The sequence below is a fragment of the Drosophila santomea genome, chromosome 2L (genome assembly GCF_016746245.2).
Source record: "Drosophila santomea strain STO CAGO 1482 chromosome 2L, Prin_Dsan_1.1, whole genome shotgun sequence".
Classification (NCBI taxonomy): domain Eukaryota; kingdom Metazoa; phylum Arthropoda; class Insecta; order Diptera; family Drosophilidae; genus Drosophila; species Drosophila santomea.
This window is the reverse complement of record NC_053016.2, coordinates 19,841,913-19,868,427: the sequence shown is the minus strand read 5'-3', so window position 1 is coordinate 19,868,427 and position 26,515 is coordinate 19,841,913. Positions and strand designations below refer to the sequence as shown.

The following is a 26,515-nucleotide window of genomic DNA, read 5'->3' as shown; positions in this document are numbered from 1 at the left end:
CAAACGGACGAACCCATTGTTGGAAAGTGAAAGTTTATAGTTGGCGCACGTTCATAAAGTTTTGCGTGTTATACAAAAGATTTATTATATCGCATATATCGGTAGCTCCTGCCATTCTTTTTTCCATTTCCCTATCCTGCGCATTCGTCCTTTCCCATCCCGATTTCCCCCCACACACATTGTGCCTCTCTATTTTGTTTGCCTTTGCCGTTTTATGTTTGGCCTGACTTTCTGGTTTTGTTTGGTCCACACGGAGCGGCAGCTTAAAAGCAATATGGCCTTGGGAGTTTTCGTAATGGAATTAATGTGCCTGTGAAAATTTCAATAGGACGGAGTACAAAACTTTGTACAACCAAAAACGGATATGTCTGTGTGTCTGGCTGGATAAAATGTTTATAAATTATAAATCTGTTCAATGTTCGCCCTCAAACAGGCCATATGACATATTTATTGTCACATTTTAAAAGACCATTTATTTATGTATTAGTTGGCCATTGGCTGAGCAGACTATGATTACTGATATGAAAACTGAATAGGTAAATAAGAAGATTTTTTGGGAACAATTTCGATCTAATTATTTGCAAAACAATGTGATAACTTAGCCCATGAGATCGAAATTTTTTGCTAATGATTTTTAATAGGTAGACATCTTTGACAGAGAGATCTTTGACAGAGACGAAAAGGGACATAAAAACGTGATGCCCAATAATAAAATAAAATCCTGAAAATGACTTCCCGCACACACATCCTAGCATGCAGCGTATATATTTGCTATATATGGGTAAACATCTTACAACGGTGCAGAGGCAAGGAGCCTTGGATGGGGATTTATGGGGAGTTGGGGAATTGGAAGGCCAACCAGACGTTACGGGGTATTGGTCAAGCCTTGAGATTTTACGCAGCTGCGTAAGCTGCGTGGCTATAGTACAGGATAAACCGTTATTATGTGCCCTGTGCACACTGGCAGGGTGTGAGTGTTAGTGCTAGTGTTGGTGTGTTTGTGAGGGAGTGTGCGTAGTAGTAATAGTAAAACGGCGTAGCAAACTTCTTTGGGCGCGCAAAACGCAAGGACCTCCACGAGCACACATGCACATACGCACACTCTAAAGCAGCATTTCTTCTACGCTCGAACTGTGATTTATGCTCATAGCAATGAAAACTTTGGCGAATTTATGGGAATTTAGTGATTTTCGGCAACGCTTTCGTTAGTAATTTGGCTTTTTGTTTTGCACATTTTATTGTGCAATCAACGGGGGCACCCTGGTTCTCTCCAAAGGACTCTCTTTCTCTCGCCCACTTTCTCACTTACTTGATGCTCCGGTGCGCGCCAATTTCGCAATTTCGAATTTCGAAGTCGAGTGTGCGAAAGTCTTGACCAAAAACAAAGTGGCCAAGGTGGCTAAGTGGGTGGGTGGTGCAGCAGGGCGCAGATTTGCCGACACTTTTTACTACGCGACTTTCGAACTGGAGAAAGCGGCGCGAATCGACGCGAGAACGAGAAGCGCGAACAGAGAGACGAGACGAGACGAGACGAGAGATTTATTTTGCTGCGCGGCTTCGTCCCTTCGGCTTTTTGGCGCTCACAATTATTGCACCACCACAGGCACTCGCTCACGTACATACATTATACATATACACAGATATCTGTATTGGATTTTTTTCAAAGTTTGGATTTTGAAGATATCCTTCGGGGTACAGAGATTTTCGAACTGGCTTTGAAACTTTCAACCAAACTTGAGGGCCAGTCAAAGCCCGTTAAGCCTTGTAGTGTGAAAATTAATATTGCACTTTGGGTTGGTACTTCATTCCTCTTTATGTTTTATCGGTTTAGCGGATTGCATTGGGCAGAATGGAACTTTCGTTTGGACGCGGTTTCTGCTCGGAACGCATCCACACTCGTCAGATTCTCGCCACGAACTGAGTGCGCTCTTGGGGCCAGATAGCCGCTCTTGGGGCAAGATTCCTCGATACCTCGCTATTCGAAATCGCTCCTCTCAACTCGAATTTGGTCAAAACGGTAGGGGTTGCTTTCCGCCAGTGCTGCCAGATGACTTCGTTACCCTCTGTTAACCTCTACCACATCGCTAGCGGTTTAGAATGTTAGCAGTTAGCAATGATATCGATATGAACGATATAAAGATCAACCGTTGGTAAGTGTCGCCTTTATTTGAAATATAAAGCGGTTCATTTGAATGGTGTTTCATTAAACAGAGTAGCTTCTGAAATGACCTACAGATAGTAAATTACCCATATATTTGTATATAATGAAGGCAAAAATTTTGTGACAAAATGAAAGGACTGCCTATTTTTGCGTATTTCATATTTCTATTTTTTATATTATATAATGATGGTGTGCCATTTTTTTTGTAAACATATTTACCATGTTGGGTTGCCAACTGGATCCCTTGAAAAATTAAACATTTGAATTGATTTTATTTACAAAAGTATATTTATTTACTCATTTAATTCCACTTGATTTTTTTAGTTTATGATTTTGCGATATTTATTAACACCAAATCATGAATATAAGCGTAGTTCTGAAATTAGTTAAAATCAACTTCATAATTTTAAAATGATTATTGCTTTTAAAACTACAAATAAAACATAGATTCTATTTTTTTGTTTGCTTTTCTTTAAGTTGTTTTTTGTTTGTTTTTGTTTTCATTCCAGCCTTAATTGTATGAACACTTACATGTTATTTACGCCTAAACTAACGAATAATAATATTTTTCTACTCTGCATGGTTGCCTTTTGAATGTACATAAAATATTTTAAGCCATATAAAGAATTGTACACTTATATAATAATATATTATATGCGTTTCAGTTACGGTGAATTCTTGTTTTTGTGCGTTTTGTTTTATGTACATGATATATTTGCTTAGCAAATTATGGCAAATTAGTCTAATTAAAACAATTGTACAATGATGTATATGAATACATAGTCTGTTCTGGGGGTTCAATTCATGAATATATATTTCTTTACTTCTTCCATTGCCATATTCTTTGTCACTCCATGTCAGCTGTGGACTTGTCTTGTTTGTTGATTCATTGTTAGTAGTATTAATGGTCGAATGAAATGCATAAGAAGGGTTAGTGGGATTACCTCGACTTACATGCTAAATTTAGTTGGTTAGTCAAGTATTGTGTTCTGGGCTTCTGCTGCCCCTCTCCTGTTTGTCAGTTTAGTTTTGTTAGTTGCTGCTTGGTGATTGATAATGAATGACTGACTAACAGCTGGACATGTCTGATTGCGAACAAAGTTTTTTTTTTTCATTTTTGAGGAGCCCAACTCAGTTTGTGAGTGAATGCTGGATAGTGTTATGTTCCATTCTAGCAGGTAATATTCTAATGATTAATTAGTTTTGCCTGGTCTATACTCTAAGTGTGTGTATATATATGCTTGAGCGCATTATAGATAGTGTACATTAAAAATTATATTTCTGATTTTCTATAAATACACAAAGTTAAATATTAAACTGAGCGAGGAAAATGATTGTAGCGCGAGTTGAGAATCAAGAACGCGTGGGTAATTTCAAATTAAATATGTTTTTAGCATAGGAATTAGGCAACTAATAACTTTTCACTTAACAAAAATAATTTAAATATAAGAAACACTTAACGTAAAGACTGTTTGGGCGGGTGTGGTGAGTGTGAGAGGATGATGGCCAAGATCAGTGCCAATCTCTCAGCGATTGCTTCTACTGCTGCAGCTGGTAACCGAATTTTTGCTGCTGCTCATGACGCTCTTGTTGCTGGCAGTGCTGCAGCAAGTCGTTGTGGAAGAGATGCCGCTCCTGGCCGCCGTCTCATCGACCTCATCGCCCAGGTACTCGTCCGGTTTGTGACTAGAGGCCGGAGGCGTCAGTAGGCTCTCGGGAGCGCGTAGCGCGGTGGCCGGGGAAGCTTGAATCCTAGCGTGCATGGCATGCGCCGCCTCCTGGGCCATTAGCACTTCGTCCTGAAAGGTAGAAGTTTCAATAAGTAACTGAAGGTATAAAGTACGCTATATGCTCAGGGCGTATCAAGCATGCAACACTTTTGGACGTATGCACATGTTTTATATATACTTAGATACTTACATACATATCCATGGTTGTAGTGTGCGTTTGGATGATGTGCGAGTCGTCAGTGACAATATTGGGGCAGATGAGGCCCAGGCCAAATTTGTTGCTTACTTGCTCATTCTGCTCGTTCAGCTGCACGTAGGGGGCCTTCTGGGAGATCACTCGGAAGAATGGCTCCATCCAGCGAGCGCAAGGTTGAATCACCTGCCAATCCAGGCCAGAACAGCGCAAAGCCGCCTCGCTAAAATCGAAAAATATTCGGTAAAATAACAAATTCGTATGGGAAATATGCTCCAGCTAACTTACCGACTAAATGTATGACTGATGGCGGCGGCAGCCAGCACCGAATAGGAGTAGTTGGCCATGCCCACATCCAGGGTGCACAGATCTAGCAGCTGTGACGTCTGCACAAACTCAAAGCCAGAGAATTGCGGGTATATAAAGGCCTCGTCCGCCTCCGCGGCCTTTTGCCTGCCAATCTGGGAGAACGAGGCCGGTGTGCGGTTGTTCACATTCAGTTGCATATAGACGCCCAGCCAGCCGGTTATGGTAATAGGGCTGATGTCCCAGTCGAGCGCCTGCAGCAGGATCTTCTCGTGGTTAAGGATGTCCCGCTCTGTGCAGGCACCATCCGTCACATAAGCAAACTCCCCGATCTTTGGCGGATAAATCTCCTCTACCTTGGCGGCCACAAACAGGCAGGTGATACCGATCAACTGCAAGTGTGTCTTCTGCACCTTGTGCGCCACATGCAAATAGCGATCCAGGTAGTCGACGGCCAAGTAGAAGGTCTCACGATGCAGCTTGTAAACTTCACAGACCTCGATCAACCAGTCCAAGAGGATGGCTCGCATACGTGGCTGCAGTCCGGGATGCTGTTCCAGCATCGAGATGCTGCGCAGACGCGAGTCCTGCTCATCCCGATGACACATTAAGCGCCAAACATCGGCGGCGTTAGCCCAGGCGAGTGCAGGGAGTGGGCACTGGCGCAGACCGTTCTCCACCGCCGGCGACATGGGCGCCCGCATATTGATCATCAAGTCACTGACCGGATGCTGGATCTGCTCCTGATGATTCGACAGGCCGGGAGTACACTCTCCATTCACCGCCTGTTGCTGACTGCAGCCAGAGGAGGCTGGAGAAATTGTGGAAGAGTAGATCTCCTCGTCGTCATCGTCCTCCTCGACATCATCCTCCTCATCCTCGTCGTACGAATAGTCCTCGCAGCTATCGTCCAAAAGGTCATCGTCCTCCGCCTTCTGTGTGACCCCCGTAGTGGTCACCACCTGCTCCACTGCGTAGCGCACCATCACTGGCGTTTGCTTGCTTCCACGATCTGGACTCGGCGGACTGTCCGGGCTGTCCGGCAGCGGACTATGTGGCGCCTCCGGGAGCTCCTCGGCCGGTGAGCTACGTATGCTGAGCAGCTCCTGGGTGCTCTGGCCATCAACCGAGACAACGGGCGAGGTGTATACCGAAGAGGCCACCGACGAAAGATTGCCCTGGTCGCTGCCGTACAGAGCGGGCAGTCGCTGCTGCCGCTTGGCTGATGGAGGCTCAAAACCGAGTTCAGGGTCCTTAAAATGAAGCAGAGTAAAGTAAATGATGAGTAAACTAAGTAAACCACCATCTCTTTTTAATAAACTAGAGTTTGTATGATTAATAAGATAGTAGTCGAATCACATGTGATTATTGGGCAATTAACGATTGACTTCAGATATTACATTCTACAGTACTAGTTCATATTTGTGAAAGATGTAAGCGAGCGACCATTACCATTTCAATAAATTTGCGCTTCTGTTCCAACTTCATAATAACATGAACAAATGAGTAGAGAGGATACTCAAGTCGAGAACAGGATCCCACGGGTGGAGGAATTAGAAACGTGCTCCGAATTTAATTAGCGAAGGAGGTTTGGAGAAATTTATGTGGGCACGCCTGTCAAAATTGGTAATCCTTGATAGATGGACTACTGCTGGACCCAATGCACCCGCACAAAATGAAAGCCAGGAGTTCACACAAAAGATCAAGGACTATGGAATGGCATGGAGGTAAGACAATAGCACTTGGTTGGATTTTCTCGTGGAAACGGGTTTCGTTTTGATCTTTGTTTCTTTTGGATATTTTTTGTATAATCAACACGATGTCGTTTATTGCACTTTTTGCTTTGATGTTATAAATTTAGTAGCAGTCTTTGGAAATAATTTGTTGCGTTGCTTCTTTGGTATGATTAAATAATTGTGCAAACAGATTTTTGGTTATAGCATTAAAACATTTTTGGCTTCGTTTTTTGTTTCTTTTAGTTGTTGTTGGTGGGTGATCTTGGCGAATCCGGTTCTTAAATTAGTTCTTTGCACTCGCTGTGTGTGGTTTGTATAAATATATATATCAGTCTTAACATTGGCTACTTGGCAACGAATAATTTTGATTTTGGTTTCAGTTCGTATGGGTATTTCGTATTTTGTATCTTGTATATTTATTTTATTTTATTTTTAGTTAACTCCGCTCTTGACTGGATCGAGTACCAATCGCGTTGACATGCGCTGTGCAACTGAGCTCGACGTTCACCGTTCCAGATCGCCGATCCCCGAATTCCCCGATTCCCGATCGTCGTTATCCTGCCCAACGAATGCAACGGTCTCAAAAATAGGGGTTGCTTTTCTTCGTCTACTGCTGCAACAACAGCGGTAAAACAGGATCGCCAAACCAACTTGCCGTCCCTTTTCCTCGGGGGTTGGTTCCCGAAGATATCCGTACTTCTTGAGACGACGACGACTTATGTTGTTTTTGCCTTTGCAGCATTGCATTTTTCGCCTCTGGGTGTTTATCACCATCAGCCCAACAACAAATCCCACAGACGGCTGTGGCTCCAGATCCTTTTTACAATTATTTTTGTCAACATATTCGTCCAGGTAGACGCAAGACGTTTAGAAAATCACTACCTATGTATGTACATAACTCTCATAACCACCATAATAGTACATAGGGAGTATATAAATTACTTTTCGCTAGCACCATAGCTTTTGGCTCGAGCTGCCATCGGCTGCATTAAAACCATCCTGCATTTTGGAGGCTACAAAAAATAAATTATCTTTTGGCATTGATCAGAGGGATGGGGCGGTGCCAAAGCCAAAGTAGAGCGATCCTAATGGAACCTCAGTCACTTATAAGATTAGAGCACAAAAATGACACAAAAAAAAGAAACCGAAAATAGTAACGAAAATCGAAAACAATCGAGATCCTTGACCATTGTTCTTGCAGACAGATGATGGAAAACAGAAGCCAAAATCAGAAAGTCCCTAAGTACAATAAAATGTATTCAGCATGGGACACAGATGCCATTCGGTTGGATTGCTGATATCATAAAAAATACATTTACGAGTGTATTTCCATTAAAAAAAGTTTGGCAAAGTTTCAGAAGTCAGTTCAACAAAACTATTGTTTCTTAGACTTCTCTATTTAAACTGTTTAATAAAAGCATTGTTAGTTCGTTTTGAATGTTTAAATTTATAAAGTACCAGCTGGGCGGGTAACTTTATAAGAAAATACACTAAAAAATATATATTACAAATATTTAAAATTGCCATATCTGGCCATTAAATTAGCAATAAACTAATACAAAAGATATTAAATCCATGATCCAAATCAATTTTTTCCGCAATATCCTCCGGTTTATGATTGGAGTTGATCTTTCCTTTGGTTGAAAAAGGTGTGCACACCAAATAATTTATCAAATACCGACTGCATTTCATCAACTTTCTTAACAGTCAATCTCACACGTCGTAAAAGCCTAACAATTGCAACCAACCCTGCTGTCCATCCAAGATTTTCACATAATTCCTTGGGCAAAAATGGGGAAAATATTGCGATATTTATGTGACAATTTTAATTGTCTGAGTAGGTTTGCCTTTTCCCGACAAACATACCGAGCAGAACTCCCCTCCTGGAGTCGAGGATAAATACATTTTTTTTGAGGCAAGACAGAAAGGTCCAAGACGCATGACAAATTTAATTTCTTATTCTTCTGGCCATCAAACTGCAACAACCCTCCGAGCAGAAGATGAAGTAGGTAACCGGGAATGGCAATCGTAGAACAAAAACCAAAATGAAAACGGACATGGATATGGACATGGACATGAACATGGACACATGTCAAGGCACCCAGATGCAATGTAATTAAAATCAAAGCGTGCAATGGCCTAAGAAGCCATCTCCCTGCACAATGGACATTCTGCACCTCTAGCCTTATTATTTCACATCTTTTTCCTTTTGGTGCGTGGACATTGCATCTGCCGTTTGGATTTGGTCAAGCGTTATAGAATCAGAAAGATTATGCATCAAAATTCCCAGTTTACTCAACGACATGACGGATTCCAAGAGAAAGATCGGCGGAGTGTGAGAAATTAGTGAACTGTAAAGTGGGCTGGAATCTGGACCACTATGGACCCGGAGGGTTGCATCCCAAGTTTAACAAGGGTTAAACTGGGTTGTTGCCCTTAAGCCACCGCCACCGCCGCCGCTGCCTCAAGGATTTAAGTCCCTACTTCAAGGAGGCAGCTGCTGCAATCGTCCTTCACATCTCGATCAGCTCCTTCAAAATCGCAGCCCACAAGAAATGGCACCCAAAAACATCTCTCGAGATCTCACTGGGAGGGAGACCATGGGTCGCCAGGGACAGATGATGCAGTTCCTCGAGTTATGGGTACATACGAAAAGCAGTCAAGAAGCGATTCGATTGTTAGGCGACAACCTCTGCTGCGTCGTCAACCTCAATACTCGATGTCCTGGTGCCCCATTGTGTCTCTCTCCCTCTCCCTTTTGCCTACCTTATAAAGTCCTGCGCTTATGTGTCGTAATCTTTCGACGGCCGTCTGCTCGAAACCGAAACACCTTTAGTTTTCAGACCTTTGCGTGGGTCCAGGTGTAACTTTTTCACCGCTGCATTCGTGTAATATGCTGCATTGTTGTTTCCTTTTATCTTTCTTTCTTACATTTTTTTTTCAATTCTCCCCCAAGTCTTTTGATAACATTTAATTTTTGTCTACCTTGTGCGGTAGTTGTTTATATTTTTTCAGTTTGCAGTTCTTCGAAATTCAGGATCAAGCTCGGGTTTTGTTTTCAAATATTTCATTTTCATGAAGGACTCAAAAAGCTGACAAATTACAATTGCCCCAATGATCATTCAAAATTAGCTCTAGTCCTGTCCACTTTCGGGACATCGCCGTTGCTCTGCTTTTAATAAATGGTATGCAAACAACATGCTAGAGGACAAATCCCTGAAGGACCATAATAAACACTCATATTTCCAACCAATTCAACTGACCCCTGGTCAGTCAAGAAAGGGTTAATCCAACACATCACTTTCGCGGTGACATTTATCATCGGGGAAATGAAAAAATTCGGTGGCCAAAAGGGACGGTGAAATAGCTTGGACATGTAATTAATCATGCAATTGGTTAGATCCATGACAAAACGAATTAAAGCATAACCCATTGGTGAATCGGGAGGAGGGTAAGTGGACAAAGGACAAACCGCGAATGAATTTGTATGCGAAAAATGAGTTTGATTAATGCCCAGGAAAGACATTTTCCTTTAGGGGATATGTGAACATCTTCGGTGATGGATATAGTCACTGAAATAAGTTTATTTGCACACGCTTAGGAGCTTTACAAAATATAATATCATATGATTTATGTATCCTGGCCTAGTTATGTTTTCAAACCTTATCTGATCAAAAACTAGTTTTTTATCAGAAGAATCTTGTGTGTAATTAATCTGAAAACAGATCGCTCCCCAAGCGTACTTCTATCTCTTGTTTACCTCCAGCTAAATAAAATCCTCTCTGAAATCAAAAACTTTGAATAACAAAGCAGGCGATGCGTGATCCCAAACCGGGATACAATCTGGGAAAGAGAAACTTGAATTCAGTTTCCCACAATGTCCCGATACTGACTTGACAGAAATCAAGACCCGCACTTGATTGCATCGCAAGGAAACCCGGGCGAACGCAACCCAACTCCCCTTTCTGAGAAATCGGGACAAAAGAAACATAGAAGTTTCCCAAAAAAAGACAAAGAACTTTCGCCGATTTCATGCCTGCCATGTAAAGAGTAAGAAAAAGGGGTTTACATTACACTGACAAATTGGTAAAATAATACCATAATTTTGATCCTGTGCCAGCAGCAAAACAAATATTGTATAATATTTCAAGACCGCATTCCGAAGCAGGAGCGTTGTAAGTGTCCCGAAAGCAGATGACACAAGAGTTTTACGAAGGAGCCGTATGATTTGCATAAAAGTTTAACGGAAATCTAATGAGCAGACGTCGCAGGATCGGGCAACGCATTTGCATAAGGATAACATGTCCCGAAACGGGGTAGCAAAATGCAACCCAGTTGGAAAGCATTATTCATGCGCCGAATCTTCTGCAGAAGCAAATGTCGTCTCGATGAATATTTAATTAGAGGCGAAAGGAAAGGGAAGAACTCGGCCCAGTGATCCTTGAAAAGGATAAGGCGTTGCTCAACCCCTCCATTGGTTCATTCGTGTGTTGCGGTTTCAGCTCTGTCCCATTCCGGTAGTCACCACGATCCCTTGATACTGTCTTGATCTAGTTCTTCTGCCTCAAGCTAACCTATAACTATCGCAATTTCAAATTCTTACCACGGCCCTAACGGACATTTGCCGCCGCCTTGACTTCGGAAAACCCACCCCTGGAGAACTCGGACTTGGGCTCAAGGTGTGCGCGCATGCGCGACGACGCCTTCTGTCCTTGTTCTGCGTCTCCTGCGCCTGCTCCGGCTCTTTTGTCCTGGCGTGCATATGCGCGGCATACTGCCAAAGACCCTTCAGAATTCCCTTACTCAACGAAGTTCGCCTCGAGGGGGCCAAACACTTCCTTGCCATCCACTTTTTTCGTAAGGGAATGACATTTGTTCGGCAGGGAAGCAGGCGCAGAAACGTTGCAAAAACAAAAAATAAAAACAGCAAAAAATAATCCAGGAAGATATTTTTTTTTCAGCAGCAGACGGTTAAATACCCTTGTATGAAATATTCTCAATTTGAGCCAACTACATGATATTTGTAAGGAACTGATAAGTAGGTTAAACTGAACAAAAAAATGAAGAGCCCTTCTAGTTTTTTGTTTTATAAATAAATGTTAACAACAAAATACAAATCGGACCTATTTATTAAGACCAGAACTGAAAAGCCGATCTATACTCTGGTATAATTCAAGATACCCTTCCAGAGGGTAGCAAACCAACAAACAAGAAAACCATTTCTGCAAGTTCATTGCACGTATAGGATAATATTCTCTCCCCTCCATATTTCATGTGGCACTGAAAAAAATCCTTTGCACCAACACAGCTGCCCATCGTCAGGAGCCGCCAGGAGACGAGGAAGCCATTGTTCTCCGCTGTGATTGCAGCTACTTGAGAAGAGATCTGACTTCAAGGCTTCCAGGCTTCCAAGGATGCTGCTAAATGAGCCCTTTCAGTAAGTAGCGTTTATTTTTGGGCTCATCTTTGCATTGTGCCAGCGCCAAAGTGCCAAGTAGCTGTCTACGTGCTCAACGGCTTATTTGGCTAGAACTCAAGCAGCGAAAGATCAAATGAAGATCGCCAGCCAAGCGAGTGGAAGCCACCAGAAAGGGCTGTGCATTCAAATGGAAGTACAAATAAAAGATCGTTTGCCAAACATACAAAAATAAGGATTTGTTTAGCGATGATCGGTGATCAATGAAGACATTTGGGAAACTCTAATCAAATAGATAAGTATACAAAATGGCTACTGCTCAAAATCCCTAATATTATTCAGAAATCAACGCCATATTAAAGTACTGAACAGGCTGTTCAGTTATAATCTTAGTTTTATATTATTAGATCATAACAAATTCGATTTTACAGCCTTAAACTCAATCGTTGAGTCTATAAAATATAATCTTCGAGGATCTTCAAATCATTGAATTAAAATAGACTCTACTTTAGGCTAGAATCAAATTGCGTACTACGCGCTTCTATTTCAATAAAAGGAAATCACCCATGGACGAGAATTAAGCGAACAGAGAACGACCAGAGTTCAATAGGTCGGTAATGTGAACATTTAATTAAATTCAAGTCCATAGGAACTTTTGCAACACATGAGTTGATCATCGGCTTCCTAGATTGCTTGGAAGTCAGCGACGCCCTCTTGGCGTTTCCCTGATAAGATTGCAAAATTCAACGAGGTCACATGGCATGATAAAGCACTTCATTCATAAAACTTATCTGCTGTGTCTGGCTTTATGTTTAAAGTACGATTCGTATGGATTACGTACCTTGGCATCTTCGTTTGAATCGCTGCTTAAACGCCGTTTACGTTTGCCATTGCCATTGGAAGTCGCTGCTGTGGATGCTGCAATGTTCTGGCTATCACAAGAGCACATCTCGACGGCTCTGGAAGCTGCTGATGTTCCTGGTAGTTCTTCGGTTCGCTGGGACGCTGAAGAGGATGTGCTTGGGATTGGATTTGGATTTGGATTTGGATTTGGATTTGGTTGTGGGATTGGGATTGGGCTAACACTGCTGCTACTGTTACTACTGCTGCTGACGACGACGACAATGCTGCTGCCGACTTCTCCGTTGCTGGGGGCGCTTGTGACTATGCTGTTATTTGGCTCAGTGCTGCTGGTAGAAGAAACACTGGAAAAGAAAGAGAGTGGAATTAGCACTGGTACAGTGGTTCATCTTTAATAAAAAATATGTTTAATTTTACTTCTCATTTAAACACTAAAGGTTTAAATCACAAAAGTACAACAAATTATTTTATTTAATATCCTTAAACAGCAGTTAATAGATAGTTATACATATATATTTCCTTCAAATCGATCTAAAGCGTCCCCCATATTTTGGTAAGCCCAAACCACAGTACGATTTTCTGGGGCTCAGCTATTTCGAATTTCTCCTCTTTTTTGCAAAATAGAGAAATTCAATATGCCACGGAGGCAAGGCTGCAAAACACATAGGGGCGTTCTAAAATAGATACAAACGAAACGAACATAAATTCATTGAATTTTGACACGGCATTCGAATCGCGATGCGAGGCTCGAGATTAAGGCGCCCAACGGATACATTAATATTTAACATCCGGGAAATTGAAATCGAGATGACTGATCGGGGGAAATGGAAATGGGATCGTTGTGAGGGCCCGAGGAAAGCCTTTCCTCCTTGAGATAGAGCAATTTTGGCAAATTTGCATGCACATTAGCATAATGCAAGAGGCTGGCAAACGGGAAAAATACCATTTTCTATGCTTCAAAGGACAGATGTTATATCCTTGCGCCTCAACTCTCAAGTGTTGCGAAGCAAGCAACTGCACTTTAAGCAATTCGATGCGCGAATTTTCGCAATTTGAGCGAGGAGCTCAGGAGAAAAAACGAAATTTAACCCTTGGGACCAAAAACCCTTCTTAAGGAACTCGTGTAAAGGGATAATACAAAAAAGGGCTGCTGCACATAAATTCAAATGCTTTAGCCATTTCTTTCTTGGCCAGAGGCTCGGCACTGCAGCCTCCTGTTTTGATCCTTGCCCTGCACTATCGATCGGGTTTAATGGTTTAATGAACAAGAAAAAGTAATCACGTAGTAAATTACGAGGAAATGGAATCGCTTAAAAATGAGTTATGACGAGAAAGGACTAATGGAGCGTACGTGCACGCGGCCTGCAAGTTTTTCCCGCTTTCTTTCTGTATACTAAGTGTTTCGGGGTCAGGGGTTTCCAGTCATCTCCGCGGCTTAGGGTTCAAACTGAAATTTGTCATTTCGAGGTGAAAGTTTCCTTTCCTTTGCGGCAAAGCCAGATACCTTGTTTCGGTTTCGTTTCCCCTTTTATTCCTTTTCAAATCCGAATCCCTGTAGGCAGCAAAGGGTAGGGTGACTATCTTGGAGATGACGTGAAGAATTTCCAAGAAGCAGTTCCTGGAATCTGGTCCAGTGGATAATAAGTGGACTATCGAGGGATCGATCTTTTTCACATGATAAATTAAAGAACGGCGACTTTCGGATTAGAAATAAGTTATTTATGCGTTTACTTTGTATCCACGAAACAGTTATGTCTGGGATTTCATGTGGAGCCATACTGGTTGCTCCTAACTCCATAGGTTAATTTAATATAACATGTTATAGTACATTAACTTGTACTACTCCATGCCCTCAAAAGTATGCAACGAAATCGGAATAGCCTCAGACGAAACTTCCGTGACATTTTTGATAAATTCCGTTATAGATGGCAGGGAAATAGTTTGGCAACACATACCAATAATTATGTCGCACACAAGCTGACCACGAAATATGTCCATAAAATGGACTATCACTTAAGTGATCGCAGTGATCAGTGGGTCGGAGGGGGTGGCAGTGGGTGATGATGATGATGTTGTTGATGTGGAATGGAAAAAGGGGACGCAACTGACAAAACCAAATGACTGGGCAATTATGCAATTATGGTCATGCGCAGGCACCTACAAGTAAAAGAGTATATAGTGCAGGGTGAAAACATATTAAACTCAATTAATTTTTGTCCAGGACATGACTTAAAAAGCCACAAAAAGTGTGTGTCTGCAGTGACAGCATTATCAACCCGACCAAACTAACCCCCTCAAAACCCAACCCTCTGAATGACCAAGCTGACCCGAACCGTCCCACAACTAAACACTTTTCTAATGACATTTTCGCGCGCAATTATATACTAATCACACGCAGGACCTCGAAAAGGTCCTGCAATGGTCCTGTAAAGGTATGCAGAGTGTTGAGGAATGCGGCACTTGGTTATCAACGCTGCTTCGACTTTAACACCTACAAACAGATGGCTTTTTTGGAAATTGACAGTGAAAATACATTTTAGATTATCGCACTTGAGTCAGAAGGTTGGAACAGTAGGATCCCGAGCGGTTGTAGCTCCTGCGGGTCCTACTTTCCCGCGGAGTATTCGGGCATAACCAGTTGGGCTCTGTCGCTTCATAATTACGAAATAGCTATTAGATAAACATCACTTTTGGTTAAGAGAATTAAAGGGAGACGCTCTGCCCGCTGCCTACCAGGATAGTTAGTGGTAAAAAGGAAGTCGATCGGATGTCGCCACAGGAAGTCGCCGAGCGTTAGAAACAAATGGTAGTATAGACCTTTGGGGAGTCTCATTCATGTGGGGTGCTAATTAGTTTGGTCAGAGCTGTGGAGGAAATGGAAGTCACGAAAAGTGTTTGATGGGAAAAGGAAATGTCTAAGGAAATACCGCAGGTTCGCTTAAACTAAGATCTTCACAAAAAATACATCTTCACAATAAAATTCCTTAATACAGCTTAAAACATAACAAAAATTATTGTTTTGTAATATAGACTTTATTTATATTAAGAAGAGTTTTACAAGAATTTTTTGAAAAATAGAGTACTTGTTTAACGGTAAGTTTTTCAAATTAATAAAATGCTCATAATAAACTTACCTCTTGGCATTTAAACCCATAATTGTACGGCCTTACTAGGCCGTCAAGGTTGTTTATTCTGAATTTGGTTTTAAGGCTGCTCGTCAAAAGCAGAAATGTTTTGAGAATACTGAATGACTTAAAAGGAACTGCAAATAAATTAAAAAAAGTATAAACTTAATATAGGTCATCAATTGTAAAGAAATAATTTTAAAATTATAACGCGAATATAAAATATTAAGATAATTGAGTCTAGGTCTATGGTCATCACATGGGACGCGTTGTCGAGTTTTTACGATTTCACAAACCTATCAACAGTTAGTCCAACACTGTATGCAGATCCTTGTGGAAAAAAAACATATGATCCTTAAGAGAAACTCACACACAACATGTGGTCGAGGAGTTTTCTCGCTTTGAAACCCCAAACAAATTTGTTTACTCGAGTTTTTCTCGAATAACATAAATACACCAACTTTTTGCTTTTAGCAAAACAAACGAAAGTAAATATTCCTCTTTGGGGTGCAAAGTGTGTCTAAGATATTCAAATTACTTAAATAAAAAGAATAGGAAGACTCTTCTAGGGTTGGGTCATCTTAACAGGTAGTCACGAAATGGTCATCTTTTTTATAAGAATAGAATTTCCACGAGTCTCGATTGATGCCTTCTGCTGCAGTTTCAGCTTCAGCTGCTCCATTTGCATTTTCCCTACACTGCGAGAACGCTAGGCATATTACAAAAAATGAAAGTGCTATTAAATATGTCACTCCGTAAGCTTGCATGCATTAACTTGTTTAAGCCTCTTCTATATGTCCCAATGCATTACTTAGTAGCTAATTAAATTTTTTGAGTGTACCAATGTCAGGTGCATCGCATTCGGCGCATGCGCAACGTCCGCATTTTCTAGTGGTTTACAACGCTTAATTACATCGAGGAGCGGAGTCCTTATTGCCCCGATGCACCTGTTGTGGCTAGAGTTGATCGCTGACCTTCTGTTAGAAGTGCAGGATGAGTTCGATGCGATGCGGGGCAGGTGAGTGGAGTGGATGGAGCTGGGAGAGGGGAAAAGGGGAAGGGAGCGGCAGCTGTTGAAGGTCCTACCCCAACTAAAAGGATTCTGGAAATGTCTCTGCTGTTGCTTTTGTAACTGCAATTGACTTCCCCCCTCGCTAATTGTATCCTGTCGCGTTTCCTTTTCCCCTTCCCCATCCCCTCCTCGCTTCCTTTCTTCTTCTTTGCTTCATTTATTTTCCTTTGCCGAGTGACATATGGGCCTGGCGTTATATTTGCCACGATTTATGGACCTCCCTTCGGCCTACCATTCAGTTAGACACCTTTTTCCTACCCCATATGCGAATGCTTTTTAGCCAACGACTTTCTTCCCTTACTTTCTTGTTCTTACGCAACGAATTGTCTATTTTCCTCACTTTTTGCCTCGCTTTTCCTTTTCGTTTTCCTGCCTTTTCTCATGCACAATATTTTGCTGTTTCCAACCATCATTTTCACACTAATTGCGGATATGCCTCCTAATTAATTGGGTTCCCTTTTCTTCCCCGAACTCCTTTTAAAGCATTTTTGCTTTCTTAGTTTTCAACCCCCTGATTATTCCATATACAACAATGAAGTTTCCGAAAAAGATCTATAAATTCTTGTGTCTCTCTGGTCATTTTGGAATATTTATAAAATCTAAAAACCCTATTTTTTAGAACATCTAAATAGGTGCAAAGCCTAAAACAGTGAATAAGGTCAACATTTGAACAGTAATCGCAAAAAAAGGAACCAAAGTAACAGAAAATAATGGTATTTATCTTTTAGTTAAAATAAAAAAATGCCCGTTTTAGTTATTAATCTAAGATCATAAGTATTCGGATTAATGTAATCCATATTTACATATTTTGTAAATCACGGGATAATTATCACAAATGGTTTAAAATTAATATTCATTAATAAGGATACATGCAAACAAATATCCTCTAGTTTTACAACGCAGTTGACAGGGGATCTTGGCAAACAAATGACTGTATTATCGCTAGACCAATTCTTCTTGTCCAAATACCAGTGACTAAGATGGTTCCCTAACTAATTGCAAGAACTGCCCACACACAGGCTGCAACTTCCTCTAATGAAGATTAAGTGAAGAAGGCTGCGAGTTCGGGGGAAATCCGCGGCGACAGGTATACAAATATGAATAAGGCCGCGGATCGAGCGGATAAACTTAGGGGTTTCCTTTCCTCACTGCGCCTAATTAAAGGTGCACGATGCATGGGTGAATCTGTTTACCTGGACGGGGTCCTCCAAGGTCATTTAACTGGAAAACCGAGTGTAGAAAATATTTTTTCGGCAAATGCAAAGGCCCCTCATCGTGGAATATTTGCTTTGTGCCGAAGATTTCCCACAAGGAAATGGGACCAAGTCTAGAGATACAATATGAAATGCAACTTGAGGCAATGCAAAGAAGAATGCGCAAAATGCGCAAAGGAGAGCGCAAAAACATATACAAAAATGTTTGTATGTATTTCAAGTATATACCATACTATACTCGTATACATATGTAGAGGGAAAACAGGTCTCGAGTTATCCGGCGTCTTCAACTGTCTGGCCTGCAATTTTTGTGCGTCCTTTTGGGCTGCATTTTGGGCTCTGCACATGCGGAGCGGCGAGATACATTCCTGAGATACTCGAGATAAATACGAATGCATCTGGGTATCTGTGGCTCTGTGGCTCTGTGTTGTGGTTTGGCCACAGCTCTTGCAATTAGTCGGAACTCGGAGGACCGAAAGTCTGCAAGAGTTGTGCAACCACGAGCTCCATAGTACTGGGGATACTGGTGGAGTAGTTCATTGAGATGATATTATCACAAAACGAAAGCCCAAACCATATCTCCTTTACTCTATACCTGATTAATATGATAATCTATCTTCGAGAATTGCTGGGCTCCAAACAACTGATGTCTCTTTGGCATATTTTTGCAAAGATGATGGAATTTCGATACCAGATCTTCGATACTTTAGTCAAACCCTTAAATGTGTTTAATTATTAACGGTCTATTGGCCAAAGATCGGAGTTTTGCTTTAGTCGCACACACCACCCCTACCCTAACTACAGGGTACTGCCAAAGAAAACAGGAAAGTCGATCCCCGACGAGGTCTCCTCGACTGCGCGCACCAGCGTATCTGTGAGTCCGAGCATCTGAGTATCTGTGTGCGCGTATCTGAAGAGCGCCGCCTGGGCAAAACGGCGTGTGAAAGTAAAGCCGGGCCAGCCGATGGAGGAGAACAAATCGAAGTTCTTGAATGGAGCGGCGGCAACGACGGCGGCGGCGTTCCAGTTCCAGGAACCGACGGCCTTGAAGTAGCCGTTAGGACATCGGGACGCGCTCAATTGACTATTTAGTTTATATTTAGCAGCGTCTAAAAGGATGCCCACAGCGATTCAGCCAGCTCAAGTGGTCTGCGTCCTGTGTTCCCCGCGCCCAGCTCCCAAACTCGCCAGTCGGACTATCCTTTGTTTGTCTGGGAATAACTGGAAACTGTTTATCATTGTTGTTCCTGCCCTCATACATACGGCTTCACCTCATTCCGATTCCGAATCGGATTCTTCTGCCGCAGCGAGAAAAATGTGTATGGACTATAAAAATGGCCACATATACATATGAACCATTTCTTTAAGGAGTTAGTATTCACAACTCATCCTTTTAGATAGCATGTAATATTTGTAAAACATTCCGCACTTGTAATTGAGAAATATTGATGGTATTTTACCAGGAATTCGGTTTAATATGGCCAGGCCAGTTGATATGTGTGATTCCATTAACCATTCACGCATGTATGATGAGAAAATATTCCAGATCAGTCTGGGTTCTCTTCTCATCTAGAAAATGCTTTGATGACCTACCGCTTTCGAAGGTGGGAAGCACTTGATCCCGAGAAGAATTGAAAGGTGATGACGGGGATTTGAATAGGTGATGCAAGGAGTGTTTAGATGGGTCAAACAAACGAGTATCCCATCACCTGGTCGACAAAATTGGGAAAATATATACAAAGTTTCGAACTCCCATTACTAATGCTATTACTTTTTCAAAATCACTTCTAAGAAAATGAATTTTTCCCTATGATTTAAACTCCACAAATCCACTCTAAAAAGACGGATATTCGGCGTGATCATGACATAATCGAAAAATTAAGTATACAAAAATCCACCCTATCAACAATACAACGCCCATCCCCGCACACACCCCCGCCAGGCGGGCGCAATAAGCAAAAACGCAAAAAAGCGCCAAAAAATGCAAAAAAAAATAAAGAAACCAAAAAATTGCGAAGAAAACAACAACATCGTGAATTGCGACAGGTAAATGGAAACAGAAGAGGAGAGAATAGAAGAGAACGAAGTTGGCGCGAAGCAAGGTGGAGAAGAAGGGGAAGCGAAAGCAAATTGCAGAGAAATATCAATGAACTCCATTCTCCACTAAGCAGTCTATCTCGTTTACTCATCATCGGTTAGGACCGCGTACATAGAGTTACTACTCAGTAAAAAATTATACACATCCTGATTTTACAATAATTAAAATTCGACTAATATATGTGTGACAAATACAGCCGTGAAAATATGTGTATGTAAATATGTATGTATATGTTTGTATGTTAACACGGATTTTTGGGCAAGGGCTAAATTTATTGCCAATTTCCGTGTACCAAAGACTTTTGCGCCACTTTTGACATAATTGGTTTTGTTCTTTACTCTTTTTCCCCATTCTGCTTTGACCTCTGCTTCGTGTTCGTCAAGTTTTGCGTTGAACTTTTCCCGCCGTCGCTGCCTCTGCCGCAGTTGACGTTGACGTCGGTAGCGCAGTACTAAAACGTTTTTGTTTGTTGTTGGGAAGGGGAAAATAACTTGACTCGCTGTTCTGATTGGAATAAAACGGAAGAGCGCGAGAGAAAGAGAGCTTCCCCTCTCTCTTAGCAAGCGCATTTCTTCCAAGTGTGTGTGTGCTTGAGTGTGTTATTGGAGGAAGCGTACATAAATGAAATGAACATAGGGGAAAGAATGGAGAAACACAAAGTGGCGCGAATTAGGCGTTTGGGCTGGCGCAGTTTTGTTTTACCGCCCAAAATCTATGCGAATGGCGGGAAAAAGTGCAATTCGGGCGGGAGAAAGATTAGAAAGTTGGCCGAGACAGCAGGGCAAGCCAATAAGCTGTATTTCCATCCTTCTATGATAAGAAAAATCCAATAGTTCACTGAACTCCCATTAAGCTTAAGAAACTCTGTGCACTCTTAGAAGTGATTGGAATTGGCTTTTATCAATTTTATAGGATCTTCCCATTTTTTCCCATTGAATAACAGTAATATCGAATAGGAAACATTCGGCTATAGTGCACTCTTATTGGAATTTTCTAAACACTAGAACTATTTACGGGTAATCATTGGTACTCGGGCACCTCGTCTCTTGCCAATCAGAAAGCAACGGTTAAATCCTACAGCGTGTCAATTTTCTTATGAGAGGATGTTGTATTTGTAGCAAAAAATGCAAAGACACGACGGCAAACGCTGCGTTCTCTTCCACTCTCTCCTTTACCGTTCCACACACACTTGTCACACACCACACACGCGTCATACATTTTTTTCCACTCGGAATTTCATATTGCCGTTTCCAATCAGACCATTGTGCAATTGGGTTTACCTTCTAATAAGCGGAAAATGCTCGATATTCCCGGTGTTTTCACTTGTTTTTCTTAAAGGGAATTGAACAACGATTTTCAAGAGTTTTTCGTCGTCGTCGTCGTCACACGCCGGCCACGAAAAAACTTCACGAGCAGCGGAGCGGCGGCAGCAAAGTGATCGCTTTGAACCGAAAAAAATTGGTGGAACTGGGTATCACAAGCAGCGACGTCGACTGCGACGGCGACTGCGGCGAGTGTGCAAGAGGAACGCGCCAAAACAAGCTGATCCGAAGCGCCAAAAAATGCAACAAACACAGGGGGCAACTTTGTTGTACTCTAGGGGAGCGACGGAGATGGGGCGAGCATCTCCCGCGCAAAGAACAGGGCGTGAGAGAGCGAGACGGGGCGATGAAGCCGCTGGTGGCAAGCTTCGCATTTTATTGAATGGAGTCTGCAATTGGAGTCCCCAACAGGCTAGTCAGACTACAATTGGAGGTTCGACGGCCAAACAGCTGGGTGGTCGAAAAACAGCTGACGAGGATGCCAGAAGGGCAGATTTATTGGGATATATCGTGGTTAAGAGGAAATACTCCAGATTTTTTTCTGTGTCAGATTCCCATTAAAATTCATACACGACCTTCACAAAATAAAATATTTAAATTTTAATATTTCTGTTTTTTTTTTTTAATTTTTAGACTGCTCTAAGATTATTCAAGATCAAAAGAAAAGTATCTTTAAGTGTATTCCTTATTCAGTAAAATTTTATTTACATATTAATTCTTTAGAACCGTTAAAATACTTTATTTAATACGCTTTTTTAGTAGCTTTTTTAAAATGCAAGCTAAAAACATCTGACGAAATGACTGAGGGCCAACCAGGTGGCAACGCTGCTCTGAAACCAAACAAACTGCTACCACTTTGTTGTTGTCATCGATTAACATTCGAGCATTTTTGGCACCAGCTTCGAGAGCTGATTAATCCGACAAGCTAAATGAAAACCTATGCGTGCCTGTAACCAATTGAAAGATTAAAGCTCGCGGAATCTGATTTTTCACTAAAATCAAAAATCCCGTTTAATTCGGGCAAAATGGAATCGATTGAACTTGGCGATTTCCCGCGCGCGGGAACCCAACGTCGCCGCGCGCTGCTGACAGCGATGACAGCTGCGCGCACAAAGAGAAGGCGCGGAAGAGAGCGCGAGAGGAGCGAAGGGGCAGGGGAACATAGAGAGAGGAAAAAAACGTCGACGTCGCTGCTCACGTTTTTTTTTTCCATTACTTTTCGACTGGTAGAATGTAGATGGAGAAAAAAGGCCTAAAGGAGATCGCTCAATACGCAAGTTCACGAACTTTTGAACCCTGCACCTGCTTCAAATCGAGTTGGCCAAATGGCCGGGATCACTCACCTGCTGGTGGGCAGGATTTGGGCCAATTCTCGGGGGGATTGCACACTGAAAAACACACGCGGGCTGGAATGCTGATGAAAAAATTGCACACACCGCCGCACACACACACGCGCACGCACACACACCAGTGCACGCCAGCCAGCAAGACAGTTTCACCTCCTTTTTGTCACCTTTCTGGGTCGTTTTCTCGTGGTTCTGCGGTCTTTTTCACGGCCAGGTCAACCCCACGCCAGTCAAGGCCAATTCGATGCGATCGCCGTTGGCCAGCACAATTTTAATTTAGGCGCAAGCACACTTTTTCGGCCTTTTCAGCGACTCGAAAGTAACACAATAATCGACATACGGCACTGCGACGAGATCGAAATCGAGAGAGCGAAGCAGCGATCGGATATTTCGACCAGCGCAGAAAGAGCAAATAGTCACACAATAAAAAAAGGCCATAATCATCTGGCCACACGGCGCAAAGAGAGTCGATGTTTAGCGGTAGCAGCGTTGCCACCTCGGCCGATCGCGTCGCGGGATTTTTATTGGGCGCGTTATTTGAAGCTCTAATTGTACACTTTGATGTGGAGTTGTCAGGTTTTCATTTACCTTGTATGAATATAACTTTATTTTACAATTAAACATGACTTTTAATGCACTGTATATTCCATGTGCTCATATCTGGAATTAGGGTTTTCCTTATGGCGCGCTCCATTTGAAACAATAAAAGGTGTGCAAAATGTTTAATGTTGGTTTGATGATTTTTCAACAAAGAACTTACATTATGTAATTTCAGTTGTAAGGACGATTCGCTTATATTTTAATTGTTATGTATTCATTTTAATCATGCGAGTATCTATTAATCAAATTTAGAAAGAACACTTACGATTTTGTTATTCTATTTATTCCATCTATTCCATTTTTACTCGCAGCTTACATGTTTTGGCGCGCTTTTCAAACGATAACGGCTGTACTTAAAAAGTTCACGCTTTTATATTTTTTAAACTCTTTGTTGCTTGATTCACATATTTACACATACTGCGTTGACCAGACTAGTAAAGACTTTAAAGAACGCAGACAAATTCAAGTTCATAAGCGCGGAATATTTAAATTTGTTGGGGTTTTTCAAACCCCTTTACTGAATTACAATTTTATCTATTAAACAAGCATTTTATTAACAATATTCTCCAATCCTTACCGAAGATGTTTCCTTGCAGCGCTTTATGGTTAATTTAGTTTTTTATAGTTACTACAGGAATTTTAATGGGATACTTCTTTAGAAGATTAAAAATCCATATTATTTATATAGTATTATATCTTATAAATATTTTTGAGTTTTGATCGATTTAGGTTTTGAAAATGTATTTTTCAATTAGTCACTTCTATATACCTGTAATTTTGAGTACTCTTTTATTAATTCACTTTATCACGTTTGATATTACATTTTCGTACGCAAACATTAAAGTTTAGGTGAAATGTATTACTTTTCAAATTTAAAAAGTTTGTTAGTTTAATCAAAAAAATACTTTAATGACACATTAAAAAAAAAATTTAATTACTGCTGATGCCCACTTTTTCACTTAATTATTATTACTATTATTACTATTATTTACGTTTTTGGACGTTTTTATCATCAAGCTTTAATTTGATTAAATGCCATATTTAATTTGATTAAACGCCATTTGCCACACCTGATTAGAAAATCTCATTTTCTTTGAGCTTCGACCGCTGCCTGGTTTCTTCGTCAGCTCGAAAAGCCAAATAAAAGAAAGCTGCCGATAATTAACAATTTCAGCGAATTGAGCACACCTCCAAAGTGCTAGGGTTGCTTTTTGGCAGAGTAACAGCCAAAAAAGAATATCCGCCAAGCGCAGCAGAAAAACCTCTTCTTCAGCAGCGAAGCCATGGCAAAACCACAATCCACTCTCAATCTCCTCCTCTGTGTTTTTGTTTCCATATTTATTGCGATTTTTGTTTTGATATTATTAATTTACGTTTCAAACTTAAGCAAAATCACTAAGCCAGCTCGGGGAAGATCTTCAAGCTTTCAGAGGCGACTCGTTGAATCCGCGAGCCGCGTAATCGGATGGCGCCGATCGATCGGAGACCTTGGGATAGCCCTCATCTCCAGGCACGCACTGCTTGCGCGAGTGGATCACACGAAAGCCGCCCTTCCGGGTCCAATCCTTAAATAAAAGGTTAGGCGTTCATTTAGCTATAATTATGTAGTATAAACGATGAAGCAGTAAATTTGTTGAAGAAAGGAGATCTTATTAACTTGCTTATGTAGGCTTGCAGCCTCAGGAATTTTATCGAATTTCCTTAATTTACCGAGTCACAAATGTAAATTTTAAGACTATCTTAACTTTGGAATGGCTTTGATAGCTTTCGTTGACATTATATATACTAAGAGATCTTTATAAATCTATTAAAATAATTTTGTCCAATCTGCCAATTTAAAATATTTAAGATATCCGCTGATAAAAACTTAATCAGTTTTTCAAGGTTTTTACAGTTTTTGCCAGTTCATAACAGTGCTAGTTTAAATCTGAAGTTGTAGTGTCAATACTTAAGTCCCTGCTTTTGTGCATGCTTAAATATGTACATCTATGTATATATTTAAAATTCTTTACATGGCGTTATAAAATTATAATTTTAAACTACGTCATTGTATGAGGACATCCTTTTCTTATTGTTATATTTAACACTCTAGTCCTGAAATTATTTTCCCTACGAATTTTTCTGGAGTAACTTTGGTTGATCTATTACTCTTAGGTATCTGGCACCAGTTTGCATGGAATGACTTATGGCTAAGCCAACTTGAATCCTTAGCCCATTACTCACATTCTGGTTGTACTTGAAGTAGTAGGCGCCGGCGTAGATTCCGGTGAGGGCGAGAAGAGCCTTTCCGGTCCAGTAGCGCACTGTGAACGCCCTCTGGAAGCCCTGCAGGTGGGGGAACGGATACTCCTCCGGTCAAAAACTTGATTACATAATACCCACGACAATAACTTACCAGGACGGGCTCCAAAACATTGCAGACCTTGTCCAGGGGAGCGCGGTAGAAGCGCTTGATGGGGTTGTTCAGCTCCAGCTCCAGGGCGGGCACCTTGCGCGGTCCATGGTGCAGCTCTTGGTCCTTCAGCCACTGTTTGCGCCAGGCGCGTTCCTCCGGCGACATGCCAATCAGGCGCTCCCGCTCCCGCACCATGCGGCCCGCAATGACCATCGGCTTCACGCCGCCCGTTTCCGAGGCACCACCAGCTACCATTTTGCACCGTTTGTTCGTGGACTCTGCGATGTGGACGTCCGAAAACGCCAACAATTGTATAATTTAATCGGACAGCGACAATGGAAAAACAGAACAGCTGTTGTCGCCAGTGTGGCCGCACTCTCAAATATACCAGAAACTGCTCCGCACGGGACCGAACTGTGGACTTTTTTGTACTCGTTACTCGTTACTCTACGAGGGTATACTAGATCCGTTGAATAGTATGCAACATATAGAAGAACCCATAAGTACCCTTAAAGCATATACATATGTATATTATATATATTCTTCTACAAACATGCCAAAATCTAAAAAAAAAAAATTTAAAAAATTCGTTCTTTCTTTATTATTTTTATTATTTTTATTATTTGTTAACAAAAATAAATTTAATTTCTACCTTGCACTCGTAACTCGACTATACCATTTCAAATTCAACAGCTTATTCATTTATTTATTTGTATTCACTTTACTTACTATATGATTATTCCTATGAAGCAAAATAATATACGCTTTCCTACTTACCAACTAAAATCTGCAACGGTATTAAAAGATTTCCAAAGTACACAACAGACGCCTTAATTTAAGCAAACACATACAAAATGTATATAAACCCCGTTAAAAAGCCAGGCTTTAGAATCGTTTGATCTAGCGTGTCCGTCCTACCAACTCCACAGCAAATAAACAA

General features: G+C 41.4%; 3 protein-coding genes across 7 annotated transcripts in view; all 3 read right to left on the bottom strand.

Annotated features, from left to right (window-relative positions):
- LOC120448769 (voltage-dependent calcium channel subunit alpha-2/delta-3) overlaps nucleotides 1-1,904 on the bottom strand; it is a 42,756-nt gene extending 40,852 nt beyond the window's left edge. For both annotated transcript variants that reach the window (XM_039630957.1, XM_039630965.1), the window contains exon 1: nucleotides 1,310-1,904. The gene's annotated coding sequence lies outside the window, so the exon portion shown is untranslated. The remainder of the gene's footprint in view (nucleotides 1-1,309) is intronic.
- A 1,100-nt stretch (nucleotides 1,905-3,004) lies between these two features.
- LOC120452106 (G1/S-specific cyclin-E) lies at nucleotides 3,005-23,007 on the bottom strand. 4 transcript variants are annotated; one of them, XM_039636185.2, is made up of 6 exons: nucleotides 22,578-23,007; nucleotides 15,538-15,665; nucleotides 12,384-12,747; nucleotides 4,373-5,643; nucleotides 4,082-4,307; nucleotides 3,005-3,960 (listed from the first exon to the last, which is right to left on the bottom strand). In XM_039636185.2, exons 2-6 carry the CDS (start codon nucleotides 15,555-15,557, stop codon nucleotides 3,688-3,690), a joined length of 2,154 nt encoding a protein of 717 aa, XP_039492119.1. In that variant the 5' UTR covers nucleotides 15,558-15,665; nucleotides 22,578-23,007; the 3' UTR covers nucleotides 3,005-3,687. The 4 variants fall into 4 exon arrangements, with proteins under 4 accessions (XP_039492119.1, XP_039492127.1, XP_039492125.1 ...); XM_039636193.2 differs by having other exon boundaries at nucleotides 22,748-23,007; XM_039636191.2 differs by lacking the exon at nucleotides 22,578-23,007 and adding an exon at nucleotides 21,193-21,349.
- Nucleotides 23,008-24,499: 1,492 nt separating this feature from the next.
- On the bottom strand, nucleotides 24,500-25,949 carry LOC120458438. Its single transcript, XM_039646081.2, has 3 exons — nucleotides 25,576-25,949; nucleotides 25,404-25,505; nucleotides 24,500-24,745 (listed from the first exon to the last, which is right to left on the bottom strand). Exons 1-3 carry the CDS (start codon nucleotides 25,828-25,830, stop codon nucleotides 24,599-24,601), a joined length of 504 nt encoding a protein of 167 aa, XP_039502015.1. The 5' UTR covers nucleotides 25,831-25,949; the 3' UTR covers nucleotides 24,500-24,598.
- Between the last annotated feature and the right edge of the window lie 566 nt (nucleotides 25,950-26,515).